General features: G+C 35.8%; 1 protein-coding gene across 4 annotated transcripts in view; it reads left to right on the top strand.

Annotated features, from left to right (window-relative positions):
- Positions 1–15,363, top strand: part of LOC131152178 (3'-5' exonuclease) — a 44,490-nt gene that overhangs the window by 22,164 nt on the left and 6,963 nt on the right. For all 4 annotated transcript variants that reach the window (XM_058103891.1, XM_058103889.1, XM_058103893.1 and 1 more), the window contains 2 exons: positions 10,282–10,412; positions 10,539–10,700. In XM_058103891.1, coding sequence (XP_057959874.1) covers positions 10,282–10,412; positions 10,539–10,700 — 293 coding nt within the window. The remainder of the gene's footprint in view (positions 1–10,281; positions 10,413–10,538; positions 10,701–15,363) is intronic.

Below are 15,363 nucleotides of genomic sequence, written 5' to 3'. Positions count from 1 at the left end.
TGCATGCGATGTGCACCATAGCTCTACTCTCAGCTTTTGCACTTGATCTAGCAACCATGTTTTGCTTCTTTCTTTTCCACGCAACTAGATTACCCCCTACATGTGCAAATCTTTGTAGTTGGTCTCTTGCCATATTTAAAGCTTGCTCAGTCACCATATGAACAGTCAATAATCTCAAAATGTCCAAGTGATTTATAGACAAATCCCTTGCCTGGAGCACTTAAGATACCTCAAATTTTTATTGACTGCCTCGTAGTGTACTCGTTTTGGATTTTTTTAAAACCAGTTGACTACACACAACAAACATGATGTTTTGGCCTTCGAACTGTTAAGTGGATGGGCTTACCAACTGGCTGCTCGTATTGTTTGGGATTCTGAAATTCTGGACCATCCATATCTTCACGTTTAGCATTCATATCCACTGGAGTTTCTCCTGATTTAGCCCCAAGCATGCTATCTTTGAGTAAATTTGTCGCATAATTTTTCTGTGATAGCAAATTCCTTTACTTTTAACTATTTCAATGCCATGAAAATATCAAAGCTCTCACAGAACCTGTGTTTGAAAAGAGTTCCTTTAGACACATTTTCACTACTTCAATTCCATTCTCTTCATTGCTAGAAAATTAGTGTTGTTGACATAAGAAATCGAAACCTCTACCCCAAAGTCACGTGTCCACACAAATAAAAAATGGTCAACTGTGACGTGGAAAATCCATAGAAGACATGACTGAACTTTTCAAACCAATCATGTGGGAATTTAACCCATACATAGCTTTTTTCCCCCCTGATCTACAAACTTTCATAACATTCTTCTCTTGAGCAACAAATGCACGTGTTTGCCCCATATAACCTCCTCCAAGTCACCATACAAAAAGGCATTTTTCACATTATGATGGTAGAGCGACCAAAGTGACAAAAATAGAGATAAGAAATCTATGCAATTGGGAAAATGTTTTGAAGGTGTCAATAGCATAAGTTTGAACCCTTAAGCACAAGTCTGGATTTGAGCCTTTCAATTGTACCATTAGGATGATATTTTACAGTATATGCGACCTGGCATCACTCCACCTCTTTACCAAGATGCAAATCGATCAACTACTAAATATCTTGGCTACACAAAGCTTTCATTTTATCGCCCATGGCTTCTAACTTGCAAAAGGGACTTAAGGCTTCCTTACAATATTTTGGATGACAATTGAAAATAAGAGAATAGCCAAGGAATGATAAGTAGGAGAAACATGTGCAAAATAAAGGAAATTAGAATGAGCATACTATGTGTAATTGCAGGAATGATTGACATGGAAATAACATACAAAATTTTTTTGGTAGATTTTTGGTCAAAATTTTAAAAATTTAGGGAATTTAGGAAATTTGAGAAATATTGGAAAATTTTCTTGAAATTTCAGGGTTGTAAATTAAAAAATGAAAGAGGGAGTGGAATTCAGTCTTCTCGTTTTGGTTCTAAATTATTTATCTATTTGAACATTTACCAGTTTTCGTCCATAAATTTCAATATTTTAAGCTTCCCTTGGTTTTTATCAAAATTTCTGTTGAAATTTCCATATATTTGCAATCCCTGAAATATCCATTGAAATCAAATCTTAAGTCCTTGGTCATAGGAGAGGAGAAGGGAGTATGCACAAAAATTGCAAGTGGCACAAAGAAACCAGGAGTATTGGAGAGACTATCAGAAATTGCAGATCCAACTTAAGAATAGTATGGTGCGTGTATGGTGTGTTTTCAAAGGTGGCACTTACATCATACATATTATATACTTACTAGTTGCAGGATGATAACATTTGTACCCTTTTTAGTTCAAGAATATCCCAAAAGAGGCACTTGGTAGCTCGTAAGGATCCAGAAGATAATTCTGAAAAAATGCATTGCGTCCAAGTGTGTGTGGGGGAATGGCAGAAGGCATATGATTAAATGAGGTAATAATAAGGACACCAACAGCTACAAAAACAAAATAAAAAAAATTTAGAGGCGTGCATGTGTATCATCTTCGTATGGGCAATATCTATTAGAGGTTGTTTATTCCTCTCAACTGCTTTGTTTTTTTGTGGAATGTATGATATGATGTTTGATGGAGGATGCATGGTGAGAACAAAATGAAGAGAAATCATCATGCATGTAATTTAATGTTGAATTTGTCTTTTTAGGAAGATGAGTTTAGAGAAGCAATGTTTGAAATTGAAAGTGATAAAGCATGTGGGCTCGATGGATTTACAATTATTTTTGTCCAGGATTGTTGGGTTTTTTTTTTTAAAGATCTTTTAAACCCACTGAATAAATTTTTTTTTTCCTGACTATGGTGTGTGGGTAGAAGTACCAATTCAGCTTTTATTACCCTTGTTCCTAAGAGACTGCCAAGAGGGTTAAGGATTTTTGGCCATTTGGTGGTGGAGTGTTTATGAAGTTTTGACCAAGGTTCATTACAAAAGGTTGATTGTGGTTTTGATGGATGCAAATTCCCATAATCATAGTGCATTTATTGGTGATTGTTAGATTTTAGATGTAGCTCTTTGGTGGCAAATGAGGTCGTGGAAGATACTCTTTGAAGAGGAAGGAAAGGTATTCTTTTGACAGTGGATTTTGAAAAAAGTTATGATCATGTTAGTTGGGGGATAAGGTTTTGAATAAGAGGAGTTTTGGGATGAGATGGAGGAAGTGGATTAGGGTCTGTCTGTTGCTCTCATCTGGTGTTTATTATGTTTTAGCAAATGGAGAGGCCAACTCATGGTTTAAAGCTTCTAGGGTTCTTAAGCAAGGGGATCTGTTATCCTCTTTTCTATTCACTATCGTGGCAAATGTGCGGAGTAGAATAATTAAGGGAGGAGTTCATAGTGGCCTTGTTGAGGTGATTAGGGTGCTAGTGGATGTGTCTTTCATATTTTAGATTGCGGATGATACACCATTCTTCCACACCACCCCCCCAGTGCAGTGGAGTTTCTCTAGTATCTTGACCATTTTACAAAATTTTAAGTACAGTTTTGAGTCAACTTTTCTAAGGGTTTCTGAGAATTGGTATTGACTTGCTTAATCTTTGTTCTTTCGCTGGGATAGTAGGTCATGTTTTGAATTGGTCATTACTTAGGTGTCCACCTAGGCAAGGTTATATACTTATATTATATTACTCTTTAGGCTTGTTTCTGTTCTATTTATCTGTTGTGTTATTGATCCCTATAAATAAGGTGTGTAGGTTAGAGAAGTTGATGTGGAATTTTCTTTGGTCAGATGTGGGAGAAAGGGGCACAGATCAACTTGTTTAGAGATGATGAATAGATCTAGGAGGGAAGGAGGTTTGGGTCTGGGTAATTTGGTGCCCAAGCACAATTCCTTAGTGGGGTAAGATGTTTTTGTTAAGAGCCAAGCTCTGTGTGGTCTAAGGTAATTCATAGTGAGTTTGGGTTTCATCAAAATGGGTGGATGCTATAGTTGGAAATAATATGACCTACATGAGTCCCTGGAAATTTATTTAAGAGATTTATCATTCTTTTTGCTGTCATGTTCAATATAAGGTTGGTAGTGGGGAAAGAATTTGTTTTGGGGAAGATCTTTGGGTTTGGGAGGCTCCTTTGGCTTGACCTTTTTCCCATCTCTTCCGTTTATCTATTCTCCTGAAAATTCCCACTTTGTATGCCATTTAAATGAGAGTGGCAGATGATCTTATTTTTTTTATTGAATGTGCTTGATTCATTGCATACTGATTTGCAGGTGACAAAGGGAAGTCATTCTTTTATTTGGGCAGCAGAAGCTTCCTAATAAAAGTTAAGGCATTTACTTGCACTCTTATTCTTAATATCAATACTATTGACTTGCTTTAGAAGAGTATGCCTAATAAAGCACTGTCACTGGATGTATGTGACTTTTCTTTTAGGAGCCAGGGGAATTGTTCACACTTGTTCGTTCATTGACCTTTCTTTTGGGAGTTGGGGAATAACTTGTTTGAACTTCTTGAGGAGAATTGGGTGTTGTTTCTCTTTTTCCCCGATTTTTGTGCTGCTAATTTTAGAGGTTTTGGGAAGGGGAAGTGTTGGCCCTTGAGTCGAGTCTAGAGGGGGGGTGAATAGACTCTTTTGGGTATTTTTGCTTCTCTCTACAAAATATGAAATCTTGGTAAGATACAAATGATTATATCACAATTTATATAATGTAAATCATGCACAAGATGTAAATTAAAGAGTAGGGAAGAAAAACTCAAAAAACAATATTAACGTGGTTCAGCCCCTTGCCTACGTCCATGCCTTGAGACACCCTCAAGGATTCTCAATCCACTATCACAATCTCTTTCAAGGATGGAGAAGCCTTTACACCTCAAGGGAAAAAATCCCTTTATGCTCACACAAAGCCTTTCTAAGGGAACAAATCCCTTAATGCTCACACAAAGCCTTCACACGGGAACAAATCCCTTTTGCTTACACAGAGGCTTACAAGGGAACAAATCCCTTTAATACTTGGTTCACAAAGAATCCTTACAAGATGAATATGATTTACAAAAACAATGCGCCTTGAACGAGCAGATATTTGATACAACGAAAACCTCACACTAATCTCTTGAAGTAATGAATCACAACAAGATTAGAGAGCAAAAGAGATATTGAGCACAAAGATGATGAACTGATGTAGTGTGCTTGGAAATGATATTTACTAATTGTAAATTACTAATCAATGCTTGAACAAGCCTTTGGCCTTGTATTTATAAGCCATTTGGAGTACTAGCCATTTTATGGCCATAGGGCTTTGAAAATAATTTAATACTTTGAAAACTAGCCATTGGGTTTAGAATCTTGACACAAATCGTCGACGGATTCCCCAATTTGTTGACGGTTTCCCCTCAAACCGTGGACGGTTTCATCCAAGCCAATTTCCAATTAACTCTCTGCCTGAAATCGTCAATGCACTTGGGCCAAACCGTCGACGGTTTGCCCTGTTTCCCAAACTTGATATTTAGTTGTTCCCCAAATTGTTGACGGTTTGCCCTCAAACCATGGACGGTTTCATCCGAGCCAATTTCCAATTAACTCTCTGCTTGAAATCGTCGATGCACCTGGGCCAAATCGTCGACAGTTTGCCCTGTTTCTTCCCAAACTTGATATTTAGGTGCACAATTATGGAGTTTTAACCCAACCGGGACCAAGTATATAAAAGTTTACAATACTAAGATCATTTAAAACTCATCCCATATTAAAATACATTTGAATATGAGATATTTTCATAAAACTCAGAAGTATGAACCTTATGATTTGGTGATATCCTATATACTAGTATGCACAGGCAATTGCTCAACTCTTGCTCAATAAATATGCGTGAATTAGAACTACAAGAGTTATTACAAATACTACCTCAAACACTCCCCATTGCATATGATTCTACACTTGCTTCATTCGATGTGCTTGAGATCTCCTAAGTGAGTGTCCTCTTGATCTTTGCCTATTTGAGTGTTCACTCGATCTTTGCTTATGAGAATATTTGTTTGATCTTTGTACTTGAACCTGTATTTGTATGATTTCGCCACTGCAGATTTGTGCTTAATACACCAACCTATAACACCCAACCTACAACACCAACTTACTTCTCCCCCTTTGATTATCATAAAAAAGAGAGGAACTGTTCATTTAGCTTAAAATGCTCTTGGTGATAGGAGACATGTTCTCTTGATTAACCACTAATGGGAAGGTACCATAAACAAAGACCATGCTCACAATTTTGAGCAAGAATATGATACTACGAAAAGATACTTCATTGCAATTTTTTTTTTCGTAATTTGTAAGTTGGTAAACCTTTTCCTATGGAAGAGAATGCTTTTGCATTTGGATCAAGCATACAACATTAATGTTCCAAGATGAGTTTAGGGTTGGGTGGTACGTAGTACTCATGTTGTTGTGATTAATTTCCCTAAGACTCAATTTTATGCAAGAAATATGTTGACTATGCATATTCATAAGTTTTACCATCATATGTTCATATGACTAAGGAAGACGCCTCTTGTCTATAAAAGGTGGATATCTTGGGCATGCTTCTGAGACTTTATTCAAAATTAGATGACCTAGGTTATTCATCTCAGAAATACAAGGTTTTTCTATTGTCGCCCATAAATCTATTTCTAAAGAACAAGCCTGAGTAAAGAGGTTGTGAGGGTATGCATAAACTATAGCCAATACCTTCATTCATAAAGAATGACCAGTCAATGGGGATATATACAATTTAAAGATCATATTGGATTTGACATTTGAACTCAACATATTGGCTTGATTCTCTAAAGTCCTTAACATAGTAGCCAAGCAATTATTATGCATAAACTGGGATTTTACACCTTGAGCACTATTGTGGCAAGTGTCTCTAATTTTGCACAATATAAACTTACATAGTCATTACTATCCCTTTTCTTTTAGGTATTCCTATCAATTACTAATCCTAGTTTCTAAGGAAGTAATAGTTCTAAAAATTAGGTAATTTGTTTTGGTACCCATTCTTCCTTGGGTCCCAAGGGGTTTATCTTCTTAACTACCCATTCTAGTTTCCTTTCTTTGCCTTTAGCACCTCTAAAGGGGCAAGCGTAACAGATATGACCTTTCCTTTGACAATACAAGCAAATCTTGTTTGCATGTGAAGGATTTGACTTATTTGCCCTATTTGATGAGACATTAATGTGACCATGGGAATTATAAAAGAGACCATAACTCAAACCCTTTTTGTAAAATCTATTTCTTTGGGTTCCTAAGGGCTTATTAAAGTTTTCTTTCCCATTGGTGAATTTACTATAATCATCAATCTTCTTTTTCAATTGTGTATTTTATTTTAAACAATTTTTAATTTGATTTTTCAAATTTTCTACTTTTACTTTGAAGATTTCATGATCTTTTTGAGCATTTTTAATAAGCTCCTCATTTTGCCTCCTAAAGGAACTATTTTCTTCTTTCAAGATGGAACAGAGAAAGGTTCCTTTTGTTTGCATTTTGACAATTTTTCTTCCAGATTTTTGTTCCTTCTTTTAATCACAACTAATTCTTCGAATAATTTAGTACATGCGATCTCTAATTCATCATAGGTAAGTTCATCGTCATCAGAACTTACCTCTTCTTGTTCGTTAGCCATGAAGCAAAAATGTGCTTCTTCCTTTGTTTCATCATCGGTGGAGAGTCCATCGATTTCATCCCAAGTGGTAGCATTCATGACATTGTAATCTCCTTGTCGAAATTTCCCATTGTTTTTGTTCAAGGGACAATTTGTCATCATATGCCCAACCTTCTTGTAGTTGTAGCACCTAATGCTATCATTTTTGCTTGCTTCCTCTTTTCCAGTTTGCTTACCAAACTGTTGTCTCTTTACTACGAATTTCTTAAAATTTTCTTGTGAGTGATGCTATATCATCCTCACTATCTTCATCTTCTTCAAGCATTTCTTTGTGATTTGAACTAAATGATTTTAAGGCAATACCTATATCCTTCTTAGGTTTCTCAGGATCTAAAGTCGTGTTTTTCTTAATTTAATAGGTCATAAGTGACCCAATTAATGCATCGAGTGAGACTTTGGTTAGATCCTTTGCTTCTTCAATGATAGTTGATTTCGCATGCCATGATTCGGGTAAAGATTGGAGAACTTTTTGTTCATTATCTTCCATAAAATAAGTTCTACCGAGTGCTTTTAATCCATTTATGATGTGTGTGAACTGAGTGAACATGGATGTGATTGTTTCTCCTTCATCCATTTTAAACATTTCATATTCGTTTACTAGCATGTAAATTTTTGACTTCTTAACTTGGGACGTGTACCTTCATATGTGACTTCAAGCTTATCTCATATTTCTTTTGCAGTTTTACATCTGCAAATACGATTATATTCATCATCACTCAAAGCACAGTAAAGAAAATTTTTGGTTTTAAATTGAGTTGTACTAACCTTTTTTCGCCCATTGAAAGCTCCATTCTTGTCTTTGGAATATCTCTATCTTTGTCATTTTTCTTGGTGAAGACAAAATCTCCATTTGTGATAACCTCCCACATATCAAGATTGTGCGACTGAATGAAGATAGTCATTCTATTCTTTCATGATGGATAGTTGGTGCCATTGAACCTTGGTGGCCTGTCCATGGGTTGTCCTTGGGAAGAATTGTCCACTATGTGTGCAATTGATATTTTCGCTCTAGAAATTACTCGGATAATATAAGTGCCTTGCTCTGATACCACTTGTTGGCCCTAAAGTTGAGTCTAGAGGGGGGGGGGGGGGGGGGGGGTTAATAGACTCTTTTGCGTATTTTGTTTTTCTATGCAAAATATAAAATCTTGGCAAGATTCAAATGATTATATCACAATATATATAAGGTAAATCATGCACAAGATGTAAATTAAAGAGTAGGGAAGAAAAGCTCGACAAATAATATTAACGTGGTTCAGCCCCTTGCTTACGTCCACGCCTTGAGACACACTCAAGGATTCTCAATCCTCTATCACGATCTCCTTCAAGGACGGAGGAGCCTTTACACCTCAAGGGAACAAATCTCTTTGCGCTTACAGTCACACAGAGCCTTTCCAAGGGAACAAATCCCTTAATGCTCACACAGAGCCTTCACGCGGGAACAAATCCCTTTTGCTCACACAGAGACTTTACAAGGGAACAAATCCCTTTAACACTTGGTTCATTGTGAACCCTTACAAAATGAATATGATTTAAAAAAACAATGCTCATTGAATGAGCCGATATTTGATACAATGAAAACCTCACACTAATCTCTCAAATTAATGAATCACAACAAGATTAGAGAGCAAGAGAGATATTGAGCACACAGATGATGAACTAAAATGTAATGTGCTTGGAAATGATATTTACTAAATGTAAATTACTAAATCAATGCTTGAACTAGTCTTTGGCCTTGTATTTATGGGCCATTTGGAGTACTAACCGTTTTATGGCCTTTGGACTTTGAAAATAATTTAATACTTTGAAAACTAGTCGTTTATAGCCGTTGGGTTTAGAATCCCGACACAAACTGTCGACGGATTCCCCAAACCGTTGATGGTTTCCCCTTAAACTGTGGACGGTTTCATCCAGGCCAATTTTCATTTAACTCTCTGCCTAAAACCGTTGATGCACCTGTGCCAAACCATCGACAGTTTGCTCTATTCCCCAACTTGATATTTAGGTGCATAATCATGGTTTTAACCCAATCGGGACCAAGTATATAAAAATTTACAATACTAAGATCATTTAATACTTGTCCCATATTAAAATACATTTGAATATAGGATATTTTCATAAAACTCAATGTTTTGTCTTTGAAAACTCATAAGTATGAACCTTATGATTTGGTGATATCCTATATATTAGTATGCACATGCAATTCCTCAATTTTTGCTCAATAAACATGCGTGAATCAAAACTACAAGAGTTACAACAAATCCTATCGGAAACACTCCCCATTACGTATGATTCTACACTTGCTTCATTCAATGTGCTCGAGTTCTCCCGAGTGAGTGTCCTCGTGATCTTTGCCTACTTGAGTGTTCACTCGATCTTTGCCTATGAGAATATTTGCTTGATCTTTTCACTTAAACCTATATCTGTATGATTTCGCCACTTATACTGTCACAACTTGGTATGCAAAGATTAGTTTAACTTAGAACAACCAATGGATTGTTATCATAGAAATACGACAATTTGGATTATGTAGCCATTAAGGCTAACAGGAAGGATAGGTAAGCATTGTCGATATGTATAGCTTTTTCCATTATTTTGTATATATGGTTGGAGAGAAATGCCAGAATTTAAAGGGCACTGTTACGTCAGAGAATTTGGTGTGGGGGACAGTACTTTTTCTTATATCACGTTGGTGCTATGCAGTTGGTCTTTTTGGGGCTGTTTCTGTTGCTGGCTTGCAGAGATGTTGGACTCCTTGCTGCACTAGAGCTATTTTATAGTTTTAGTTCCTTTTTTTGTTCTTTTGGTTGGTTACATTGGATTTTTGGATGATGCCTTGTTCTCAACAAGCATTCATTTTCTTTTGTAACTATTCCTTCTTGTTTTTTAATAAATTTCTTTGTTACTCAAACTATTTTCCCTTGCTGTTTCTTTTATGAGGAGACATGGTTCTGCATTGTATACCTTTTTGTTGATGTATAAAATCATTATGCCATGGTGTAAAAGAAAGCTAAGATTTTCCTTCATTTTTTTCCTCTTCATTGACCTAAAACATACATGGAGTAGAGTTTAAAATTGGAACATTTTCTTGTTGAGTTTAACTTGTGTTGCTAGATCATGACATGAATAACCTGAACTCTGCAGGTGTTCCCCCTGGGAAGGCTGCAGTAATGCAGATATGTGGGGATGCTAGTCACTGTTATGTGATGCATATTATTCATTCTGGCATCCCTCAAAAACTGCAATCATTATTGGAGGATCCTAAATTTACAAAGGTTTGTTATTCTATAAATTTAACGGCACATAGCTACATGGAGTTTGAGAATACCTAAAAAATTATTTGATTTAGACCCTCTTTATATTGTTATATTTGTTGAGCATTTCTGATGGTGCATGAGTAGGTTGGAGTTGGCATTGCCAATGATTCTATGAAGATTTTCAAAGATTATAATCTATCTATCAAAGCTTTGGAGGATCTGTCCTGTCTAGCTAATCAAAAAATTGGTGGAGATCCCAAAAAATGGGGCCTCGAATCTCTAACGGAAGCTATTATATGTAAACAGGTAATATTATGGGATCTTGTTGATAATTGTGTGGGATTTTATACTTCTGATTGCTTATTTTAGGAGGGGAAAGGAAATAGCCTCTTGACTCTCTTAAGTCTTAGCCTGACCCATCTACGCCATTTAACTAAACTCCTGGTGTAATTTGCAAGTGTGAAGGCTCTAGATCTAGCTCTAATTATTATTATTTTTGTTCATTTAAACTGTTTCCTAGTGTAATTTGCATGTGTGAAGGTTCTAGATCTAGATCTAATTCATTTTTTGTTCATTTGTTTGTTTTAGTACGCAACCTCTTTCATTGTCAATGTCTCCATTTAACTATTAGTCGTTCACATTTACCCTGAATCCTTGGTGGCATGGATGTTGCTTTTGCTCGTTGAAACAATGTTTTAAAAGGATCAATCAAGCCTGATTCCAAAAATTGGGATTTTGATTCATGACTCAAACCTTGATTTGACAAGTATGGTGTCTCCAAAAGGTGGGATGTGTGTATAGCATGTTATGCGAGAAAAGGAAAGGCGAGAGACATAAATTTATTCAAACACTATTTTAAGTCTCACCCAGTGAGAGGGCTTTAAAATTAGTTAATATGTGCGTTCGGACACTCTATGGTCTAACCGGTTCAATTAATGGGTTTGAAATTCACTAAACCTGTCTATTTAAGAGCCTGTTTGGATCAAAGAAACACCCCCTTAATCACTGAAGTCCTCAAAGGTGAACACAAAATACAGTAATGCTAACACATTTGTGCAAACTTTGTGCTTTTTAGGTTGAGGCTTACATATTTTTGGATTTGGCTAAATTAGGGAAAATATAGTTAGAAGTTTGAATGAAAAAGATTGAGGAATGTTGTGAGTTAATCTCTGAATTCTTGATCCTAAACCTTTCCACAGAAATTGAGAATTACATCTCTTTTCATGGACACAGTATGAAGTTCGTATTATTATGATTATTTCTTAGCATGGTTTACTTGAGTGAATTTAAGTTTTTATTCTTAGATTAACCAAAAAATAGTTTACAAATCATATTTGATTTTTTCCCCAATTTTTTTTCATATTTTTTTAATATATATTTAATTAGTTTATGTATTTAATATAAAAATAAAATTCTCAAAAGACTTGCACCTTAATGCCTTTAGGCTAACACTTTGCCCCATTTGGGTTATAATGCCTTGTATATGCCGTTGTCTTTTAAAATGTTGTTGTGAGATTCGGAACTAGAAGGTACAATTTTATTTTTGTTGTTCTAATAATGCGGACAAATTTATATTTTGAGAATATGTGGTTAAATCACTCTAATTGTTGTAATCTAGTTAGAGATTGGTGGTGGGAGTAGTGTTGAAGGGAAGGGTTGGGTTGGGTGGGGTGGGGTGGGTTGGGGTGGGGTTGGGGGAGTCTTTAATATACAGAGGTTGAAGTGTGTCAAAGTGAAACTTAAAATCTATAATGCTGAATTTTTGATGATATTCTTGTTAGGAAAAGAGTCATTCTTCATGAGAATGGTAGGATTGATTGGATAGAAGAAGAGGGGCCTCTGTTTGAAAGAATTAGCTAATAAAAATGTTTAGTGTATAATAAATTTAAGCAAGTTCTTTTGAGGGAGAGGTGAGTTGATGGCAAAAGACTAATGGGTTAAAATGGAGATTTTCATATGAGGCTATTTTATATGGTGGCTAGATGTAGGATTACAAAATTTATTAAGGAACTAAAGGATAATTTGGGAGTGGTTACAAGGAATTTTGATTTTATTTCTGAAAAGATTACTATTTTAAATAAGAATTTATTAAGAAAGAGGAGCCCAGTATGATGATGGACTGATTGGGTTGGTGCCTTATTTCTGCCATAAAAACATGGTGGCTTGAATAGCCTTTCAGGAAAGAGGAGATAGAAGAATCATGTTTGAGATATACAAGGATAGAGCTTCTGGGCTAGATGGGCTCACGATAGCTTTCTTTCGATGGTGCTGGGATTGTGTGAAAGAGGATCTACTTTGAGTATTTATAACTTTTTTGATAATGAAGGGGTGGGTTGGAGCATTAGTTCAACTTTTATTACCAATGTTCCTAAGAAAGATTGCATTGTTAGTGTCAGTATTTCAGGCCATTGGTCTGGTGATGAGTGTGGACAATATTTTATCTTAGAGATTGTGTGGTTCTTTATGGAGATTATATCCCCTGACCAGTGTGCTTTTATTGGTGATTATCAGATTTTAGATGCGGCTTTTCTGAAGTGTCAAATGAGATTGTAGAGATGCTGTTAGAAGAAGGAAAAACAGTGTTGTTTTGAAATTGAACTTTGAAAAATCTTTGATTGGGTTAGTTGTGATTTTTTGGATATAGCATTGGATAGAAATGGTTTTGGCCTTTTTGAATGTGATTTTTTTTTTGACTCATAGTGAATAGTCAGGCCCAGTGTTGGTTTCACAGGTTTTTGTGATGCAGATCTCTCATCCTTTTTTATTTACTGTTGTGGCTGACGTGTTGAACGGATTGATTGGGAGAGGAGTTGATAGAGTTTTTACCTATCTCATAAATACGGTTTGCTAATGATACAGTTATTTTTCTTTTAGATGATGCGTGTAGTTTCTCTAGTGTGTAAACATTTTAAATATTTTTGAGTTTAGAGTCAAATTTTTCAAGTGGTATTGTGGGAAATGAGAGATCTCTAGGAGGTTGGATTGGTGGAAAGGGTTTTTTTTTTGGGGGGGGGGGGGGGGGGGGGGGGGGGGGCATCATATTACCCTTATTCAAGCCTATATCTCTTTTGTCCTGTTGTATTATCTCTCTCAAAAGATTCCTGTGAGGGAGGCTCAGGGTCTTGAGAAGTTGATGAGAGATATTTTTGTGGTGTGGGAGACACTCAGTAGATCTATTGAGGGAGTAGGGAGTTTGGGTATTTGATAATTTGGGATTCAAAAAAATTTCCTTGATGGGGAAGTGGTTATGGCATTTTTCCTTAGAATTTCTCTATTTGGCACAGGATAAAATTTGTAGTAAATTTGGACTTCCAAACAATGGGTGAGATGCTAAAGTTGGTGTTAACATTACTTAAGGTCTTGGAAATTTTGTGTCATAGATGTATCATGTTTTGGGTCCTAATGTTAGGTGTGAGGTTAGTAATGGGGAGAGAATTCAGGTTTGGGAGGATCTTTGTACTGGGGAGACCTGCTTGTTTTGTTTACCTTCCCTTCACTATCTTCCAATCATTTTTTATTTTTTTTTAGCGAGAGCTGGCTGGTCTCAAGATTTTAATTTTATGAGAAACTTTAATGAGAGGGAGACAAATAATGTCAATGCTTGCACATGCTGTGCATCATGTTGAGTACATGGGTACAAAATTAGTTCAACTTAATGCTCCTAATCTCATAGGTGAAAAATCAACACAAATTATATTAGGATTAGTACAAAACTATCCATGACTAATTGCTATTATTCAAAATACTATTCACATACTTGATAATTTTTTTTTTAAAACTATTTTGTTTTCACATTATTTGGGTCTTCAAGTTTTTATTTTTCCGTAGGTGTCAATGCTCACCATAGATAATCAAAATTAATAATAATGAAAATTGAAGGAATACAAGCAATGCAAATTAAAATAAATGAGTAAATAAATACACAATCAACGCCTTCCAAGGGTGGCTCAAGTGGTAAACTTAAGGCTCTCCTGGTTAAATGACTAGGGTTCGAGTCTTGGGGGCTATGACTTTTAGATTGATTCCTTGGTATTTAAGCGGAGAACGGTTGAGGGGTGGGCCCATTATTCTGGTGGATTAGTGGAGTATCTAAAAATGCCTCAGACATATCATTGTTTCGAAAAAAAAAAAAAAATGCAATCAACTGTGCATGCATACTCAACAAACTTGGAGAGAAGTCTTTGCATCTTGAGGAGTTTATGTGGTTAGTGCTATTAAAAAATGTTAAGAGTTTAAGTTGAAAAAATGGCTAACTTCCCCAAAGGTTTGCAAAAAGATACAGACCTCCATTGAGGTTTCGAAAAGTCCACAAACCTCCCTTGAGGTTTGATGAAAATATGTGAACCTTCCTTTAGGTTTCAAAAGTTTCATAGACCTTTCTTAATATTTGGCAAAAAGAGATGTAGACTTCCCAGTTATTTGGCAAAAGGAAATAGGGAGGGGCTATAAACTTATAAGTGTCCCAAAAATTAAATGTTTGGAAGTTCGTGGGCTTTTTGAAATCGTAGGGAAGGTCTGAAAATTTTGAAATCTTTGGGGAGGTTTCTTGTTTTGTCAAACCTCAAGAGTTGGTCATTGTCTTTTGCCCTAAAAACATTATTTGGAACCACTAAAAAAAATGCTTCAAAATTACTTGCTCAAGTAAAATGATTTTGTAAGTTCAAAGTTTGTAGAAATTAGGGGATTTGGAAGATTAATATTCTATATACAATGAAGGCATTCATTTGTATCTTGGTTCTTAGCAGAATTAACACTAATAGTTTGCTGGTAAAGAGGCCTAATAAGTTGACCAACTTAAATATTTTTTTGATGTGCTTAGCTCCTAATGGGACAAGTGGCCTCCTTTCTCCATTGTTTGGTGGTAAAGCAATTTTGGCAACACAACTTGGTGTAACATGTTTACCATTTTCGTAGAGACATGGGTGTTCCATTACGATGTGGATGAGTTAATGAAAGAAAAATTTTAAGA

This window comes from Malania oleifera, chromosome 3, assembly GCF_029873635.1.
Source record: "Malania oleifera isolate guangnan ecotype guangnan chromosome 3, ASM2987363v1, whole genome shotgun sequence".
NCBI lineage: Eukaryota > Viridiplantae > Streptophyta > Magnoliopsida > Santalales > Ximeniaceae > Malania > Malania oleifera.
The sequence above is the reverse complement of the archived record's forward strand: the minus strand, read 5'-3'. Positions and strand labels throughout refer to the sequence as shown.